Here is an 18,764-nt window from a genome sequence, read left to right as displayed (position 1 = left end):
CTGCCGTACTGTGTAAAAGGGGATTCTTCCTGCCGTACTGTATAAAAGGGGACTCTACCTGGCAAAATATGTAAAAGGGGACTCTACCTGGCTTAATGTGTGATAGGGGCTCTACTTGGAGTAATGTGTAAAATGAAGCTCTACCTGGCGTAATGTGTAAAAGGCTCTCTACCTGGTGTAATGTGTGTAAGTGGCGCTACTGTGCGGCGTAATTTGAATAATGGAGACTACTGTACAGCGTAATATGAATTGGTATTATTTTGAGGCCACACCTCTTCCCCATGAAACCACGCCCCTATATTTTGCAATGCGGACCTGTTTTGCATGGGGGTGGGGGGCCGATGCTGTTTCTTGCACAGTGCTAAAAATTCTAGTTACGGCAATGATATGGTGTATGAGAGATTGGTTTTAAAGCAGACACTGTTGTGTTTTAATGAGTCTTAAATACTGTACATCACCTTGAGTGATTTCAGTGTTACATTGGCTAATGAGAAGAATTGTGTCTGAATCATGTACCTCCCTGGAGTACATACACCTTCCATACGTTTTGTTTTTTAAAGAAAACGGCTGTATTGCAGGAGAATACGTACTTCACTGTAAAGGCCACTTAATTGTGTGTTTCTTTTTTTATGATGTAAATGGCAGCAAAATACAAAAATAAGTAACATGCATGGAATCAAGGCAAGGAGCAGTTTACAAATAATACAAGTAACTAATTGAAATAAATATAGTAAATCAGGGCACCACAACAATCGTATAACGAATCACCATGTCATACATAAAAATATATAAACATCAGGCGCGATAAAACGGTCACACAAACTACATTGTATACCCCTGGTGGAGGGAAGGGGGGGGGGGTTTTGTTGGGAAAGAAAATATGTATTAAAAAGGGGGGGGGGGGGGGGGGGGGGTTACCTACGTCCCAGACAGAGACAGAGGATAAACATTATCGGGACCAACATTAAGCTGGGAGGGAGTGAATAAAATGGTCATACTACTTGGTATGTTCAAGACAGTTTCTAATTAGTGTTTTGGTGGAGAGTGTCACTATAGCTGTCCCATATAGAAAATAAATACTCAGTGTGTTTCTTTGTGCAGTAGTGTTTCTATCCTGTCCATTTGAAACCAGAAACAGACACAATGGTGGATGTCTGGAACTTGTCCAGTTCTGTGAAATTGTCTTCCTCCTGGCAGCACTGATAGCTGGTAATAATGTCATACAGCGCTTGGTCACATGCTGGCCCCTTGGGGTTATCCCCAAGATTGCTTGTGCTGGGGTGAATGGAACATAGGGGGTCATTCCGAGTTGATCGCTTGCTAGTAGTTTTTAGCAACCGTGCAAACGCATAGTTGCCGCCCACTGGGGAGTGTATTTTCGCTTTGCAGGAGTGCGAACGCCATTGCAGCAGAGCGCCTGCAAACTCATTTTGTGCAAAACAAGACCAGCCCTGCAGTTACTCATCCTGTGCGATGATTGCTGCGACGAGTGACATGGTAATGACGTCAGATACCCGCCCAGCAAACGCCCAGCCACGCCTGCGTTTTTCCAAACACTCCCAGAAAACGGTCAGTTGACACCCAGAAACTCCCACTTCCTGTCAATCTCCTTGCGTTCTGCTGTGCGATTGGAATCGTCGATAGAACCTGTGCAAAACCACAAAGGACTTCGTAACCGTACGACGCGCGTGCGCATTGCGGTGCATGCACAGATTAGCGGTTTTTTTACTGAGCGCTACGCAGCAAACAACGGCAGCAAGTGATCAACTCGGAATGACTCCCATAGTCAAGTGCTGTTTGGCATATAACTGAATAGAGTGGCAGAAGTATATGATCAAAGGACGTCCCCGTAAGCAAATATATATTAGTGAACTTCTTTCGTAATATGTTCCACAGTTTTTAGGTGTCCATAATGGGATTATCCTGTATTTCAGAGATTATATGGTGGTGGAAACACACAATGGGGGTAATTCCAAGTTGATCACAGCAGGATTTTTTTTTAGCAATTGGGCAAAACCATGTGCACTGCAGGGGAGGCAGATATAACGTGCAGAGAGAGATAGATTTGGGTGTGGTGAGTTCAATCTGCAATCTAAATTGCAGTGTAAAAATAAAGCAGCCAGTATTTACCCTGCACAGAAACAAAATAACCCACCCAAATCTAACTCTCTCTGCAAATGTTATATCTGCCTCCCCTGCAGTGCACATGGGCCCTCATTCCGAGTTGTTCGCTCGTAAGCTGCTTTTAGAAGCTTTGCACACGCTAAGCCGCCGCCTACTGGGAGTGAATCTTAGCATAGTAAAATTGCGAACGAAAGATTCTCAAAATTGCGATTACACACCTCTTAGCAGTTTCTGAGTAGCTTCAAACTTACTCGGCATCTGCGATCAGTTCAGTGCTTTTCGTTCCTGGTTTGACGTCACAAACACACCCAGCGTTCGCCCAGACACTCCTCCGTTTCTTCAGCCACTCCCGCGTTTTTCCCAGAAACGGTAGCGTTTTTTCGCACACACCCATAAAACGGCCTGTTTCCGCCCAGAAACACCCACTTCCTGTCAATCACATTACGATCACCAGAACGAAGAAAAAAACGTGAGTAAAATTCCTAACTGCATAGCAAATTTACTTGGCGCAGTCGCACTGCGGACATTGCGCATGCGCATTCGCGACTAATCGCTCCGTTGCGAGAAAAAAAATAGCGAGCGAACAACTCTGAATGACCCCCCATGTGCACTGCAGGGGAGGCAGATATAACATGTGCAGAGAGAGATAGATTTGGGTGTGGTGAGTTCAATCTGCAATCTAAATCGCAGTGTAAATATAAAGCAGTCAGTATTTACCCTGCACAGAAACAAAATAACCCACCCAAATCTAACTCTCTCTGCAAATGTTATATCTGCACCCCCCCCCCCCCTGCAGTGCACATGGTTTTGCCCATCTGCTAAAAAATGTCCTGCTGCGATCAACTTGGAATTACCCCCAATATCTGTAGAGGTGAGAAAGTTCTGCTCTAGAGAGGTATTGACATACAAGTGAGTGCCATGTAACCAGTCTCTCAGATAGTACAGAATAGCTGCCTGATTATACACTGAGGTGTCAGGAAAATGAATGTCCCAATTTGTTTTAGGTGAACACAGTTTGTAAAACTATCCGTGCTCTATCTGGCCTCCAAATGAAGCTACGAAATAGAAAATGAATAGTGCCAATATCTTGTTTGGTCAAATTAATGTTTAGGCAATGACTGAAATAAATATAGTAGTTTAGGGAAGGACACCGCTACCTACAGTAGTTCATAAAGCAGAATATGCTGCAAGCCTTTTAATTCATCAATGTTTTAATAGCTGTGGTTATGTCAAGACAGTGAAGGTTGGCAGGATTTTTGGGCAATTGGATACCTAGATTCCTAAAACTGCTTGAACCCCAGGTCAGTGGGCAGGCATGCAGACGACATAAGTGTAGGGGCATCGCAACGGATTTTTTCATGTTGATAATAATACCTGTTAAAGGGCCAAAGAAATTCAGTTTATCAAGTATCATCTAAAGTAACGAATGAGTGCTGGAAATGTATAGGAGAACGTCATCTGCAAAGGCCTCTATATGACCAATGTAAATACCCTGAAATGCCGTCCAGTTCTGTAGGATCCGTGTTATAGGAGCCAAAGCAATATTGTGTTTTCCTAATGCTGAGCGGGTCCAGTATATAATACCGGCGGTCAGGAGACCGACGCCAGAATCCCAACAGCCGGAGTCGGGACTCGTGCTTGCCACGATTCGGGCCCGGTGGTGAACATTGTTTTCCACACTATTATATTGCCCCTCGGGTGGTGGCATGGACCACCACCCGAGTGGGAAGTTGGGATTCCGGCCAGCGGCTGTCGGGATTCCGGCGTCGGTCTCCTGACTGCCGGGATCCCGACAGCCGGTAAATTAACTGCATCTCCTTAACAACTGTACCACTGGTTAACATTGCGTTAACACGTAATAACTTTGGCAATGTATGCTTTTTGTTACATAATCGTGTAGTACCTGTATGAAAGGTCAAAACATCGACGTATGGTTGACACTTTTTTTTTTTATAGGGTTTTTGTTTAATTTTTACAACTTTTGCTGCATTTGCTATCCATGTCACAAACTATTACCTTTAGTAACCTTGTGGCGAGCGAAGCGGAGAGAGCCACCAAGCCCGAAGCGTCGCAAGTGAACGCATTTCATCAAATTGACTATCCATGTCACAAACTATCACCATTAGTAACCTTGTGGCGAGCGGAGCCACAATAGCAACACTGTGGCAGGGCACACTGGGATTTGTCGTTTCAGAAGTCCTGTGATCGCAAAGGGAAAGCTTTTTGCGGGAGAGCAGTTTTTTGGGATTTTTATCGCATTTCTAGGTACATACATGCATTATTAATGTGTAAAAACACAAAACAACACCCAAATGTATTTTCTCTGACGTCCTAAGTGGATGCTGGGGACTCCGTCAGGACCATGGGGATTAGCGGCTCCGCAGGAGACAGGGCACAAAAGTAAAAGCTTTAGGATCAGGTGGTGTGCACTGGCTCCTCCCCCTATGACCCTCCTCCAAGCCTCAGTTAGATTTTTGTGCCCGGCCGAGAAGGGTGCAATCTAGGTGGCTCTCCTAAAGAGCTGCTTAGAGTAAAAGTTTGTTAGGTTTTTTATTTTCAGTGAGTCCTGCTGGCAACAGGCTCACTGCTACGAGGGACTTAGGGGAGAGAAGTGAACTCACCTGCGTGCAGGATGGATTGGCTTCTTAGGCTACTGGACACCATTAGCTCCAGAGGGAGTCGGAACACATGTCTCACCCTGGGGTTCGTCCCGGAGCCGCGCCGCCGACCCCCCTTGCAGATGCCGAAAAGTGAAGGTCCAGAAACGGCGGCAGAAGACTCTTCAGTCTTCATAAGGTAGCGCACAGCACTGCAGCTGTGCGCCATTGTTGTCAGCTCACTTCATAGCAGCGGTCACTGAGGGTGCAGGGCGCTGGGGGGGGGCGCCCTGGGCAGCAATGATAGTACCTTATTCTGGCTAAAAATACATCACATATAGCCCCTGGGGGCTATATGGATGTATTTAACCCCTGCCAGGTCTCAGAAAAACGGGAGAAGAAGCCCGCCGAAAAGGGGGCGGGGCCTATTCTCCTCAGCACACAGCGCCAATACTGGTGGGAAGGCTCCCAGGCTCTCCCCTGCACTGCACTACAGAAACAGGGTTAAAACAGAGAGGGGGGGCACTTATTTGGCGATATGTATATATATATTAAAATGCTATAAGGGAAAAACACTTATATAAAGGTTGTCCCTGTATAATTATAGCGTTTTTGGTGTGTGCTGGCAAACTCTCCCTCTGTCTCCCCAAAGGGCTAGTGGGGTCCTGTCCTCTATCAGAGCATTCCCTGTGTGTGTGCTGTGTGTCGGTACGTGTGTGTCGACATGTATGAGGACGATGTTGGTGAGGAGGCGGAGCAATTGCCTGAAATGGTGATGTCACTATCTAGGGAGTCGACACCGGAATGGATGGCTTATTTAAGGAATTACGTGATAATGTCAACACGCTGCAAGGTCGGTTGACGACATGAGACGGCCGGCAAACAAATTAGTACCTGTCCAGGCGTCTCAAACACCGTCAGGGGCAGTAAAACGCTCATTTACCTCAGTCGGTCGACACAGACACAGACACGGACACTGACTCCAGTGTCGACGGTGAAGAAACAAACGTATTTTCCTTTAGGGCCACACGTTACATGTTAAGGGCAATGAAGGAGGTGTTACATATTTCTGATACTACAAGTACCACAAGAAGGGTATTATGTGGGGTGTGAAAAAACTACCTGTAGTTTTTCCTGAATCAGATAAATTAAATGAAGTGTGTGATGATGCGTGGGTTTCCCCCGATAGAAAATTATTGGCGGTATACCCTTTCCCGCCAGAAGTTAGGGCGCGTTGGGAAACACCCTTTAGGGTGGATAAGGCGCTCACACAGATAGGGCCGCCCTCAAGGAGCCAGCTGAGAGGCTGGAAAATATCCTAAAAAGGTATATACACACATACTGGTGTTATACTGCGACCAGCGATCGCCTCAGCCTGGATGTGCAGCGCTGGGGTGGCTTGGTCGGATTCCCTGACTGAAAATATTGATACCCTTGACAGGGACAGTATTTTATTGACTATAGAGCATTTAAAGGATGCATTTCTATATATGCGAGATGCACAGAGGGATATTTGCACTCTGGCATCAAGAGTAAGTGCGATGTCCATATCTGCCAGAAGATGTTTATGGACACGACAGTGGTCAGGTGATGCAGATTCCAAACGGCACATGGAAGTATTGCCGTATAAAGGGGAGGAGTTATTTGGGGTCGGTCCATCGGACCTGGTGGCCTCGGCAACAGCTGGAAAATCCACCTTTTTTACTCCAAATCACATCTCAGAAAAGGACACCGTCTTTTCAGCCTCAGTCCTTTCGTCCCCATAAGGGCAAGCGGGCAAAAGGCCAGTCATATCTGCCCAGGGATAGAGGAAAGGGAAGAAGACTGCAGCAGGCAGCCCATTCCCAGGAACAGAAGCCCTCCACAGCTTCTGCCAAGTCCTCAGCATGACGCTGGGGCCGTACAAGCGGACTCAAGTGCGGTGGGGGGTCGTCTCAAGAGTTTCAGCGCGTAGTGGGCTCACTCGCAAGTGGACCCCTGGATCCTACAAGTAGTATCCCAGGGGTACAGACTGGAGATTCGAGACGTCTCCCCCTCGCAGGCTCCTGATGTCTGCTTTACCAACGTCTTCCTCCGACAGGGAGGCAGTATTGGAAACAATTCACAAGCTGTATTCCCAGCAGGTGATAATCAAAGTACCCCTCCTACAACAAGGAAAGGGGTATTATTCCACACTATATTGTGGTACTGAAGCCAGACGGCTCGGTGAGACCTATTCTAAATGGGAAATCTTTGAACACTTACATACAAAGGTTCAAATCAAGATGGAGTCACTCAGAGCAGTGGTAGCGAACCAGGAAGAAGGGGACTATATGGTGTCCCTGGACATCAAGGATGCTTACCTCCATGTCCCAAATTGCCCTTCTCACCAAGGGTACCTCAGGTTCGTGGTACGGAACTGTCACTATCAGTTTCAGACGCTGCCGTTTGGATTGTCCACGGCACCCCGGGTCTTTACCAAAGTAATGGCCGAAATGATGATTCTTCTTCAAAGAAAAGGCGTCTTAATTATCCCTTACTTGGACGATCTCCTGATAAGGGCAAGGTCCAGAGAACAGTTGGAAGTCGGAGTAGCACTATCTCAAGTAGTTCTACGACAGCACGGGTGGATTCTAAATATCCAAAATCGCAGCCGTTTCCGACGACACGTCTGCTGTTCCTAGGGATGGTTCTGGACACAGTCCAGAAAAAGGTGTTTCTCCCGGAGGAGAAAGCCAGGGAGTTATCCGAGCTAGTCAGGAACCTCCTAAAACCAGGAAAAGTGTCAGTGCATCATTGCACAAGAGTCCTGGGAAAAATGGTGGCCTATTACGAAGCGATTCCATTCGGCAGATTCCACGCAAGAACTTTTCAGTGGGATCTGCTGGACAAATGGTCCGGATCGCATTTTCAGATGCATCAGCGGATAACCCTATCTCCAAGGACAAGGGTGTCTCTCCTGTGGTGGTTACAGAGTGCTCATCTTCTAGAGGGCCGCAGATTCGGCATTCAGGATTGGATGCTGGTGACCACGGAGGCCAGCCTGAGAGGCTGGGGAGCAGTCACACAGGGAAAAAATTTCCAGGGAGTGTGATCAAGTCTGGAGATTTTTCTCCACATAAATATACTGGAGCTAAGGGCAATTTACAATGCTCTAAGCTTAGCAAGACCTCTGCTTCAAGGTCAGCCGGTATTGATCCAGTGGGACAACATCACGGCAGTCGCCCACGTAAACAGACAGGGCGGCACAAGAAGCAGGAGGGCAATGGCAGAAACTGCAAGGATTTTTCGCTGGGCGGAAAATCATGTGATAGCACTGTCAGCAGTGTTCATTCCGGGAGTGGACAACTGGGAAGCAGACTTCCTCAGCAGGCACAACCTCCACCCGGGAGAGTGGGGACTTCATCGGGAAGTCTTCCACATGATTGTGAACCGTTGGAAAAGACCAAAGGTGGACATGATGGCGTCCCGCCTGAACAAAAAACTGGACAAGTATTGCGCCAGGTCAAAAGACCCTCAGGCAATAGCTGTGGACGTTCTGGTAACACCGTGGGTGTACCAGTCGGTGTATGTCTTCCCTCCTCTGCTTCTCATACCCAAGGTATTGAGAATTATAAGACGTAGAGGAGTAAGAACTATACTCGTGGCTCCGGATTGGCCAAGAAGGACTTGGTACCCGGAACTTCAAGAGATGCTCACAGAGGACTCATGGCCTCTGCCGCTAAGAAGGGACTTGCTTCAGCAAGTACCATGTCTGTTCCAAGACTTACCGCGGCTGCGTTTGACGGCATGGCGGTTGAACGCCGGATCCTAAGGGAAAAAGGCATTCCGGAAGAGGTCATTCCTACCCTGGTCAAAGCCAGGAAGGAGGTGACCGCACAACATTATCACCACATGTGGCGAAAATATGTTGCGTGGTGTGAGGCCAGGAAGGCCCCATGAAGCAATTTCAACTCGGTCGTTTCCTGCATTTCCTGCAAACAGGAGTGTCTATGGGCCTCAAATTGGGGTCCATTAAGGTTCAAATTTCGGCCCTGTCGATTTTCTTCCAGAAAGAATTGGCTTCAGTTCCTGAAGTCCAGAAGTTTGTCAAGGGAGTACTGCATATACAACCCCCTTTTGTGCCTCCAGTGGCACTGTGGGATCTCAACGTAGTTCTGGGATTCCTAAAATCACATTGGTTTAAACCGCTCAAATCTGTGGATTTGAAATATCTCACAGGGAAAGTGACCATGCTGTTGGCCCTGGCCTCGGCCAGGCGAGTGTCAGAATTGGCGGCGTTTGTCTCAAAAAAGCCCATATCTGATTGTCCATTCGGACAGGGCAGAGCTGCGGACTCATCCCCAGTTTCTCCCTAAGGTGGTGTCAGTGTTTCACCCGAACCAGCTTATTGTGGTACCTGCGGCTACTAGGGACTTGGAGGACTCCAAGTTGCTAGATGTTGTCAGGGCCCTGAAAATATAGTTTCCAGGACGGCTGGAGTCAGGAAAACTGACTTGCTGTTATCCTGTATGCACCCAACAAACTGGGTGCTCTTGGTTCTAAGCAGACGATTGCTAGTTGGATGTGTAGTACAATTCAGCTTGCACATTCTGTGGCAGGCCTGCCACAGCCAAAATATGTAAATGCCCATTCCACAAGGAAGGTGGGCTCATCTTGGGCGGCTGCCCGAGGGGTCTCGGCTTTACAACTTTGCCGAGCTGATACTTGGTCAGGGGCACACCCTGACTGAGGAGGACCTGGAGTTCTCTCATTCGGTGCTGCAGAGTCATCCGCACTCTCCCGCCCGTTTGGGAGCTTTGGTATAATCCCCATGGTCCTGACGGAGTCCCCAGCATCCACTTAGGACGTCAGAGAAAATAAGAATTTACTTACCGATAATTCTATTTCTCGTAGTCCGTAGTGGATGCTGGGCGCCCATCCCAAGTGCGGATTGTCTGCAATACTTGTACATAGTTATTGTTACAAAAATCGGGTTATTATTGTTGTGAGCCATCTTTTCAGATGCTCCGCTGTTATCATGCTGTTAACTGGGTTCAGATCACAGGTTGTACAGTGTGATTGGTGTGGCTGGTATGAGTCTTACCCGGGATTCAAAATCCTTCCTTATTGTGTACGCTCGTCCGGGCACAGTATCCTAACTGAGGCTTGGAGGAGGGTCATAGGGGGAGGAGCCAGTGCACAACACCTGATCCTAAAGCTTTTACTTTTGTGCCCTGTCTCCTGCGGAGCCGCTAATCCCCATGGTCCTGACGGAGTCCCCAGCATCCACTACGGACTACGAGAAATAGAATTATCGGTAAGTAAATTCTTATTTTTTTTTTGACGACTTTTTGACCCTGTCGACCTAATGACTGTCTGTCTTTTTAATGTCTGTCTTCTGTATCACAACCTGGAAAAAATGCTGCAAAGTAAGAATGCTTTCGAAAATAATAATGTTAATAGTTTATTTTGAATCAATTAACAAAATGCAAAATGAATGAACAGAGGAGAAATATTAATCAAATCAATATTTGGTGTGAGCACCCTTTGCCTTCAAAACAACGTCAATTCTTCTAGGTACACTTGCACACAGTTTTTAAAGGAACTCATCAGAGAGGTTGTTTCAAACATCTTGGAGAACTAACCACCGATCTTCTGTGGATGTAGGCTTACTCAAATCCTTATGTCTCTTCACGTAATCCCAGACAGACTTGATGATGTTGACATCTGGGCTCTGTGGGGGCCATACCATCACTTCCAAGACTCCTTGTTCTTCTTTATGCTGAAGATAGTTCTTCATGACTTTGGCTGTATGTTTGAGGTTGTTGTCCTGCTGCAGAATAAATTCATACAGGACGGGGGTGGGGGGGTTGGGAGAAGGAAATGGAAAAGGTACTGTGTGGCAACGACCATGAAAGAGAGCTGACAGGAGAGGGAGGTTATGTAGGAGAATCAAGTGAAGGGGAACTAGTATGAAAAGAGTGATTGCCAAGTGCCTCAGACCTTGTCAAAGGACTTGGAGGAGTGATTAAGAATGTTCGTCATTAATTCCGTGCGGTGAACCCTACAAACCCTACACACTTATTGAATGTAAATGCTGTTACATGATTGTATCTACTGTATATGCAATCGTATAACATCCCTTCTTCATTAATATGTACATGTGGAGACCCCTGGGGTTTACCAACTGCCTGATAAATCCTAATCTGGTCATTTGACAGATCTAATTAACACTTCTTTCCTCTTAATTGTGCAGCACAATGCTCCTATCCCACAAGGGGGACGAGGTGCAATCCAGTTTGTGACACAGTATCAGCACTCAAGCGGACAGAAGCGGATCCGTGTCACGACAGTCGCAAGAAAGTAAGATTCTGCTGTTTTATTGACACAGTGGTCAGGCAGAGGGAAGAGAATGTTTTACCTTACATCTAGAGTTCTACTTTTCACTGAGTAGTTGTGTGACCTTTTCCACCTTCCCAGCCTGCACCGGTGTGACCAGTCTGACCCTGTTCTGTGGCATGTCACCACAAGCCCGAGCTCATACTGTCTGTTCTCCCTGGAGTCCCTAGCTGCTCACATAATTAGCTGGTAAATCATACTTTATCAAGGTGGTATAGCAAGAATGTGAAAATACAGGTTGTATATTAGGACTAGGGGGTCATTCCGAGTTGTTCGCTCACTAGCAACTTTTTTGCTGCGCTGCGATCAGATACCCGCCGCCTATGGGGGAGTGTATTTTCGCTTTGCAAGTGTGCGAACGCCTGTGCAGCCAAGCGGTACAAAAACAGTTTGTGCAGTGTCTGAGTAGCTCTGGACTTACTCAGCCGCTGCGCTCACTTCAGTCTTTTTGGTCCCGGAATTGACGTCAGACACCCGCCCTGCAAACGCTTGGACACGCCTGCGTTTTTGCAAACACTCCCAGAAATCGGTCAGTTGCCCTCTTTCTGTCGCTCACCTTGCGATCGGCTGTGCGAAAGGATTCTTCGTTAAATCCATCGCCCAACACTGATCCTCTTTGTACCCGTACGACGCGCCTGTGCATTGCGGTGCATACGTATGCGCAGTTTTGCCGAGTTATACCCTGATCGCAGCGCTGCAGAAAGTTGCTAGCGAGCGATCAACTTGGAATGACCCCCTATATACATAGAGGTACACAAAGTGCTTTGTTGGAAAATAAGTAATTCCTACATCACAATTCCGGACAGATGGACACGCCAGTCGGATGGGATTAGTCACTGATTGAGGAAGTGGCAGTTATGAGGATTATCATACAAATCTCAGATTTTCCATTGTTGTCTTAATTTGATACAATTTGCTTTGTGCATGCAGTCATTGATATTTGTCCTTTATATTACATGCATTATTTACATGATATTTTCATGCATAAGTTGCATTTTCTTGGATTTGCAAAAGAAATAAGACAATGTTAAATTACCCTGGATAGATACAGATGAGACCTTTTTAGTGTCATATGATATATTTTAATCAGTATGGCTATACATTAGTGAAATGAAGGGAAATAGGGCAAATAATACAGTAAAGATTAGATGAATGCAGTTGCAGAGTACCATTTAGTCCATAGCCGCTGATAGCCAAATTAAATAAGTCCCAGCAACATAATGGGAAAGAAAAGGAAATGTTTTAGTAAGCAAATGTTTTTGGAAAGAAGATATTCTAATAAGTGGTTTGTGTCAGGGGCACATTAGTTCCTTGTTGAGTAATTGCAGACATCAGATGGATGGAAGCCGCCAAATACCTTCATGAGAAATGGAACTAAATTGCACTTCTGATGTGCATAATAGTTGACCAAGCATGCAAAACTCTCTGTAAAAGTAAAATATTAAACTATTTGGTTGGATTTTTGTTCACTCTTATAAGTCTCTTCTCTAATGGAGATTGCTGTTTTTCTTAAGCTGGGTACACACGTTCCCTATTCCCAGCTGATTAGGTTAATCGCTCCCGATCAGCCCAGCAGTGTACCCAGCACGACCCCATGTGAGAGACGGCAGTAGAGCCAGAAGTGAAGGTGAGGCAGCTCATATAACATTGTTTATATCACTTTGATAAACATTATCTTTTTCTTATTATTTCCAGCTGGGCTGATGCTCAGACTCAGATACAGAACATTGCAGCTTCTTTTGATCAAGAGGCATCTGCTATTCTCATGGCCAGGTTGGCTGTTTATAGAGCGGAGACTGAGGAAGGTCCAGATGTCTTGCGGTGGCTGGACCGGCAGCTCATCCGACTGGTGAGATATTGTTGGGGGTGTGGTTGCGGAAATCTCTTGTTTATTAAGAAGAAAACGATGAATAAAACCAGCAAGTCTTAGATTATTATGCATGGGGAGTATTCTGTCTGTGACGATTGTTTTCTTTTTCATCTAAAATAGTAAGCTATAATTACCAGTGACGGTTGGGGAAGAATTTGTTTTATTTTCGCTTGAGTGCTGGAGAGAAGTCAGACTCATCCTTAGCACCTGAAGGGCTAAACATGGCTGATACAGAGCAACAATAAACTTTGAGAGCCCCATTTTCTTGTCTATGCACAAAGCAGCCGTTCCCTCCCCTGGAACCCATTAATCAGTGTTTCACAGCCGTTACCTGTAACAACGAGGTCACACACCATTCTGACCAGTAGGGTTGCATCACTTCCTCCACTTACGTAGTAAAACTCTAGCTTTAAATGAGAACCAAGCCAAAGAGTGTTGTTGATGCTTACTGTGTGTACCTAGCCTTCCCAAATGTGCAGCCTTACCTGTACATACAGCGTCAAGCCTTCACAAGTGATAGTGGACCCAATGAAGTTCCCTAATATTCTCATATTTTCTTGTAACCATTTTAAGGCATGCAGTTTAAACAGGGCAGAGGGTAGGTGTAATGACCAATTTCAAAATATGCAAAGTAAATCAATGGAAATATAATGGCAAAGCTGTCATATAAATTTTTGATCATATTAACTGGAGTTTCTAAATACAGGAATCATGTATCTTACATGCTCTTATTATTTAGAAACAGGCTCTTATTTATCCATGATTGTTCTTATTGTTACAGCTTGTGTTTAAGACATGCATATGATCTCTCTTTTTATAGTGTCAGAAGTTTGGGGAATACCACAAGGATGATCCCAACTCCTTCAGGTTTTCCGAAACCTTCTCTCTGTATCCCCAGGTACGCACAGTCTCATCTACACACAGCAAGCTGTATAAATGTGGAATCCCGTTTTGGCTGTTAAGGTGTGCACACACGGAGTGATATGACTCGGCGATTACGGTTATATAGTCAGAAACGCTAAGAAAGTTAGTTCATATTGCTTTGTGTGTACACAGCGAGCGATAGCAATGCACGTCCCCGCCAGGTCACTATCGCAGGGAAATATAGACTGTGCAGGCAAGTCGATTTTCACTATGTCGCTGGAAAAGTAAAAGCATCCCCCTATTTAAATGAGTTAGTCAAAATCGCTCCGTGTGTATGCACCTTCATCTCCATTGAGCAGCCACTATGTGGAAGCCAGGAAAATGACTAGTGTATACCAGGAAAAGTCAAACTATAGGCAGGGGCATTTCTGACTAGATGAGGCCCAGCACAGAGAGATGGAGCTAGTAACCTGTCCATACAAAGAGAGAGGAATTATTATACAACTTAAAGAACAAAGGGGCAGATGTATTAACCTGGAGAAGGCACAAGGAAGTGATAAACCAGTGATATGTGCAAGGTGACAAAGGCACCAGCCAATCAGCTCCAATATGTAAATTAACAGTTAGGATCTGATTGGCTGGTGCCTTTATCACCTTGCACATATCACTGGTTTATCACTTCCTTATGCCTTCTCCAGGTTAATACATCTGCCCCAAAGTTCTCTATGGGGTTTATTTACGAAGCAACAGGTTGTAAACCCCGGCGCTTCTGATCATGTTTATACCAGATATTTAAAAGGGCCATGTTTCCCTTGCAAGTAAAAGCAATGGTCTTTTAAATATCAGAAGCGCCAGGTTTTACAACCCAACGCATCATTAATAAACCTCTATGTCTGTCAAACTGATAGTGCAGGGGGATGATTAAGGAAGAGGTGACGTCCAATTCACTACCTGGATGTGCAGTTAGACTGAATGCCTTTTTTTTACAAGAAATGGTATCTACAGCTGTATTTTTCAGCTTGTATTGTTAGGGTGATTTATCCAGGGGCACAGCCAGAACTTTGTGGGCCCCACAGCAACATTTTGAAGGGGCCACTGTCCCAATGCTTCTAAAGATACACTTCTCTACAGCAGTTGTTCATTTTATGCCCCATAATAGTGCCCTAGCTAATTTTATGAACCATAGTAGAGCCCTAGTTTATTTTATGAACCTTAGTAGTGCCCTAGTCACATTATGTCACATTACAGTGCCGTCAGTTCATATTATGACATACAGTGTCCCCGGTTCATATTATGCCACACTATAGTGCCCCTGGTTCATATTATGCCACTGTATATTGCCCCCAGTTCATATTATGCCACTCCATACGGCCCCCAGTTCATATAATGCCACACTTTAGTGCCCCCAGTTCATATAATGCCACACTTTAATGCCCCCAGTTCATACTATGCCACAATATAGTGCCTCCACTTCATGTTATGCCACATTACAGTGCCCCACTTCATATTATGTAACATTATAATGCCCTCCAGCTAATTTTATACCACATAGAATGAACAGGTCCAAGGGTATACCTAGATATCTTGCAAGTCCAAAGGCAAAAGTTTATAAGGGCACCTATATATCTACCAATGGTGAAAAATGTATATAACATGTAACTGTGACAGTGAAGGTGGGCCCTTCTCAGCTCTGGGCCCCATAGCAGCTGCACTCCCTGCACCTACGGTAGCTACACACTTGGATTTATCCATGTCATTTATGTGATCTATGAGGTAAGAAGACTTTATTTAAAACTGTTGAGGATAAGTAGGCACTCTTTATATACTTACCTCTTTATATACAGTACTCTGCTGGAATATATAAGAAATGGTTGAACTTGATGGACTTTTTTTTTTTCAAATCCTGCTGACTTTGTCACTATAAAATGAGGTATTTTCCACTATGGAGACAGATTAGACTGGTGCCAGTTAGGAAAAGTAGTAATTGTCCCAATATTCAGTGCAGTCCTTATACTCACAGCTGGGACAATAAACAAGGAGCTTCTCAAACCAATTTCAGGTACAGTAATGTGTAGAAGGCAAAGATATACTCCAGCACAGAAGGATCCAGGGAAAGAAAGTGAAATCTAAATTGTGTGCAGTATAATATAATGTTTCAGCAAGTGGTAATGAGTGTAGTAATTACCACTTGCCTACAGGGCTGCTGAGTCATCAGGTGGCCCCGGTGTGCCAGGGTGTGTGCCCACTATCCGGGGAAGGGGTCAAGCTGAACATTGCGCATCGGGGCTTTATGCCTCCCCTGTACACCGGGGATGTTACAGATGCCCCTGGTCATTTGTACCTGCTACCCCCTCCCTCTACTCTGCAGAGTTTTAGCCTAAATACTTTTTATTTATATTGAAATAAAGACATGGTGTCGAATGCCTTTATATTTGTTGTTGTTAAAAATGAAAGCAAAATTGAGATTTCCTTGTTTACAAATGATGGCAAATAAAAGCACAGAGCTGAGAAAATGTTTTGTTCTTTATTTCCTAGTTTATGTTCCATTTGAGGAGATCTCCGTTCCTGCAGGTGTTTAACAACAGTCCTGATGAGAGCTCCTATTACAGACATCACTTTATGCGTCAAGATCTTACCCAGTCCCTTATAATGATACAACCCATCCTTTACTCCTATTCATTCAGTGGCCCCCCCGAGGTATGACTCTATTCATTTAAAAATTGGCTCTTGTGAGAACGGAGACTACCGTGAAGTAGTCATTTCTGTTCAGCGAGTGTGAAGATTCACGAGCGTCTGTTTCTTTGTGGTGTTGTGGGCAATCTTCTAAAGCTCCGTGTGATTCTGGGTCGTGCGTCCGGTGAAGGGACACCTCTTTCTGACAGATCTTTTGCACCTAGCTTTGGGCTGGTGCAAGTGCTAGTAATGATGATAGTTGCACATGCAGACAATAGAACTGTAGGCGGGATAGGCTTTCACTTCCAGACGCACAGATTTGCAGCTTACTTGGTCATATTGTTGCATCAGCATGTGAAAGTAAGTACAGTACTGCGGCCATAGGTAAAAGCAGCCTCAGGGGCATCCAACTCAGAATCGGCCTCCAAATAAGAGGTTTGATAATTAATTAATTAATCTGGGTAGTGAATTCACTTCTGTTCAAATACATTCACATATGTATACTTAGTAGGAGATGTAAGTGGTGACACCCGGTGCTGCCAATATTACCTTTTCCGAAAAAGGGGCTTGGCCTTGCAGGAGTTCCCCCCATTACCATCACATAGGTCGCGTGGCCTTGCTAGAAGGCCTCCCCCTCCGAGGGTGACACCCAGGAGTGGCTCGCACCTCCGTTGTGACGCCTATGGGAGATGTCATATTGGGGATGCAGAGAACATGATAAGTAGCTGTGAGGGGAGAATATATCTCTCCCCAACATTCAAACTAGACGCATTTCTGATTTGTTCCTTTTGGAAAGTTAATACTTAGGCAAAGCCTAGGCGAATGATTGCCATTTTAGTCTTATCACGTCCTGTACAAGTACCAGAATACAGAGTACAATTATTAGGAGCAGATTTGGGCATGACTACTTTAAAGGGAAAAAGACAAATGTTATTTAATGATTAAAGCAGATATATCGTGAGAGGTTGGACAATGTGAAATTTGTGGAATCCTCTCCTGAGCGCATAGGACACGTATGATGCTTCATGTGCACTGAGGGAGTTACTAGAGGCACTGGTGCAAAACCAAAGCATTTTGCACAGTACACTTGTGCATGCAGTCCATCATTGTTCACCCCTACTGCTAACATAGAGCTTTGATTGGCCAAGGATGTTTAGTTTTATTTTCCTTCTCTTCGTTGGAGACCACTCTCGTACTTGGGCAGCCTGTTGAGCCCTAACACTGGTAGAGGTGCAGGACAATAGGGATAAGAGACCTCGGTTTTGTATATTTGAACATCAAAGAGAGAGCATCATGAAAAGCCTCTCTCTCGAAACCCGTGTCCTTTAATTATCCAGAGCACTCAGATGAGATGCTGTTAAATATTTACCATCTATCTGTGACTAATATACTACATAGCCTAAAACCACTAATGTGCTGTTTAATGATGCAGGGCTTTGCTTTCCTGTAATGTTAATTGCAGGAATGAATAACCTCAGGCTCAGCAGGAGCGCCAGTGGCATTATATAGGTGCCTGTGGTTATTACGCTGGTCATTGATAAACGTGAGAGCAAGATTTCTCTGCGTATTTCTGAATCTCAGCACACTGACCGCAGTTATAATGAAGACAAATATAATGGTAGGACAAACATCTGCTTCCAGTCAATATCTCATTCCCTGTCACCTCAGACTTGTTGATCACAAATTGAGGGTTTCAAAGGACTCGTTGTATAATCATTTGCATTACTGAGGTGTATTGGTTTATACTGTATATTTATAAACATAGGGGCTGAATTAGAGCTGATCGCCAGCGGGCACCGCAATGCGCACACGCGTCGGACAACAACAACGGGCTTTGCTGGTCAGCGACCGGATGGTGTGAAAAATCTGGACGCTCGCAAAGGTGACTGTTTACAGGGAGTGTCCGTAAAAACGCAGACATGTCCAAGCGTTTTCAGTGAGGTGTCTGACGTCCGCTTCGGCCACGGTCAGCCTCTTCTCATCGCAGTGTGGGAGTAAGTCCTGGACTGCGCAGAGCTTGCACAAAGTGGAGATGTGCAGCTCTGCGTACACATGGGATCGCACACTTGCACGGCGAGTTTAGACTCCGCCCGGAGGCGGCGACTATCCCAACGCAGGACGGCAAACCTTGCAGCCCAGCAATCAGGTCTTAATCAGCCCCATAGACCAGACCCTTTCTCTTCATTTATACTGTAGTAATAGAGTATGATAAAGTAATACTTTCACTGTGTGAAGAATCAGTATTTAATGTTAAAAAGGGATACAGACTGTTAAGT

The 18,764-nt window shown here is 45.3% G+C and overlaps 1 protein-coding gene across 4 annotated transcripts in view; it reads left to right on the top strand.

Annotated features, from left to right (window-relative positions):
• LOC134980612 (protein transport protein Sec23A) overlaps positions 1–18,764 on the top strand; it is a 265,943-nt gene that overhangs the window by 212,027 nt on the left and 35,152 nt on the right. For all 4 annotated transcript variants that reach the window (XM_063947502.1, XM_063947500.1, XM_063947503.1 and 1 more), the window contains 4 exons: positions 10,939–11,045; positions 12,777–12,930; positions 13,772–13,849; positions 16,351–16,512. In XM_063947502.1, coding sequence (XP_063803572.1) covers positions 10,939–11,045; positions 12,777–12,930; positions 13,772–13,849; positions 16,351–16,512 — 501 coding nt within the window. The remainder of the gene's footprint in view (positions 1–10,938; positions 11,046–12,776; positions 12,931–13,771; positions 13,850–16,350; positions 16,513–18,764) is intronic.

Source organism: Pseudophryne corroboree, chromosome 12, assembly GCF_028390025.1.
Source record: "Pseudophryne corroboree isolate aPseCor3 chromosome 12, aPseCor3.hap2, whole genome shotgun sequence".
In the NCBI taxonomy this organism is placed as follows: domain Eukaryota; kingdom Metazoa; phylum Chordata; class Amphibia; order Anura; family Myobatrachidae; genus Pseudophryne; species Pseudophryne corroboree.
Note: the sequence above shows the minus strand (reverse complement) of the source record. Positions and strands in the feature narration are given on the sequence as shown.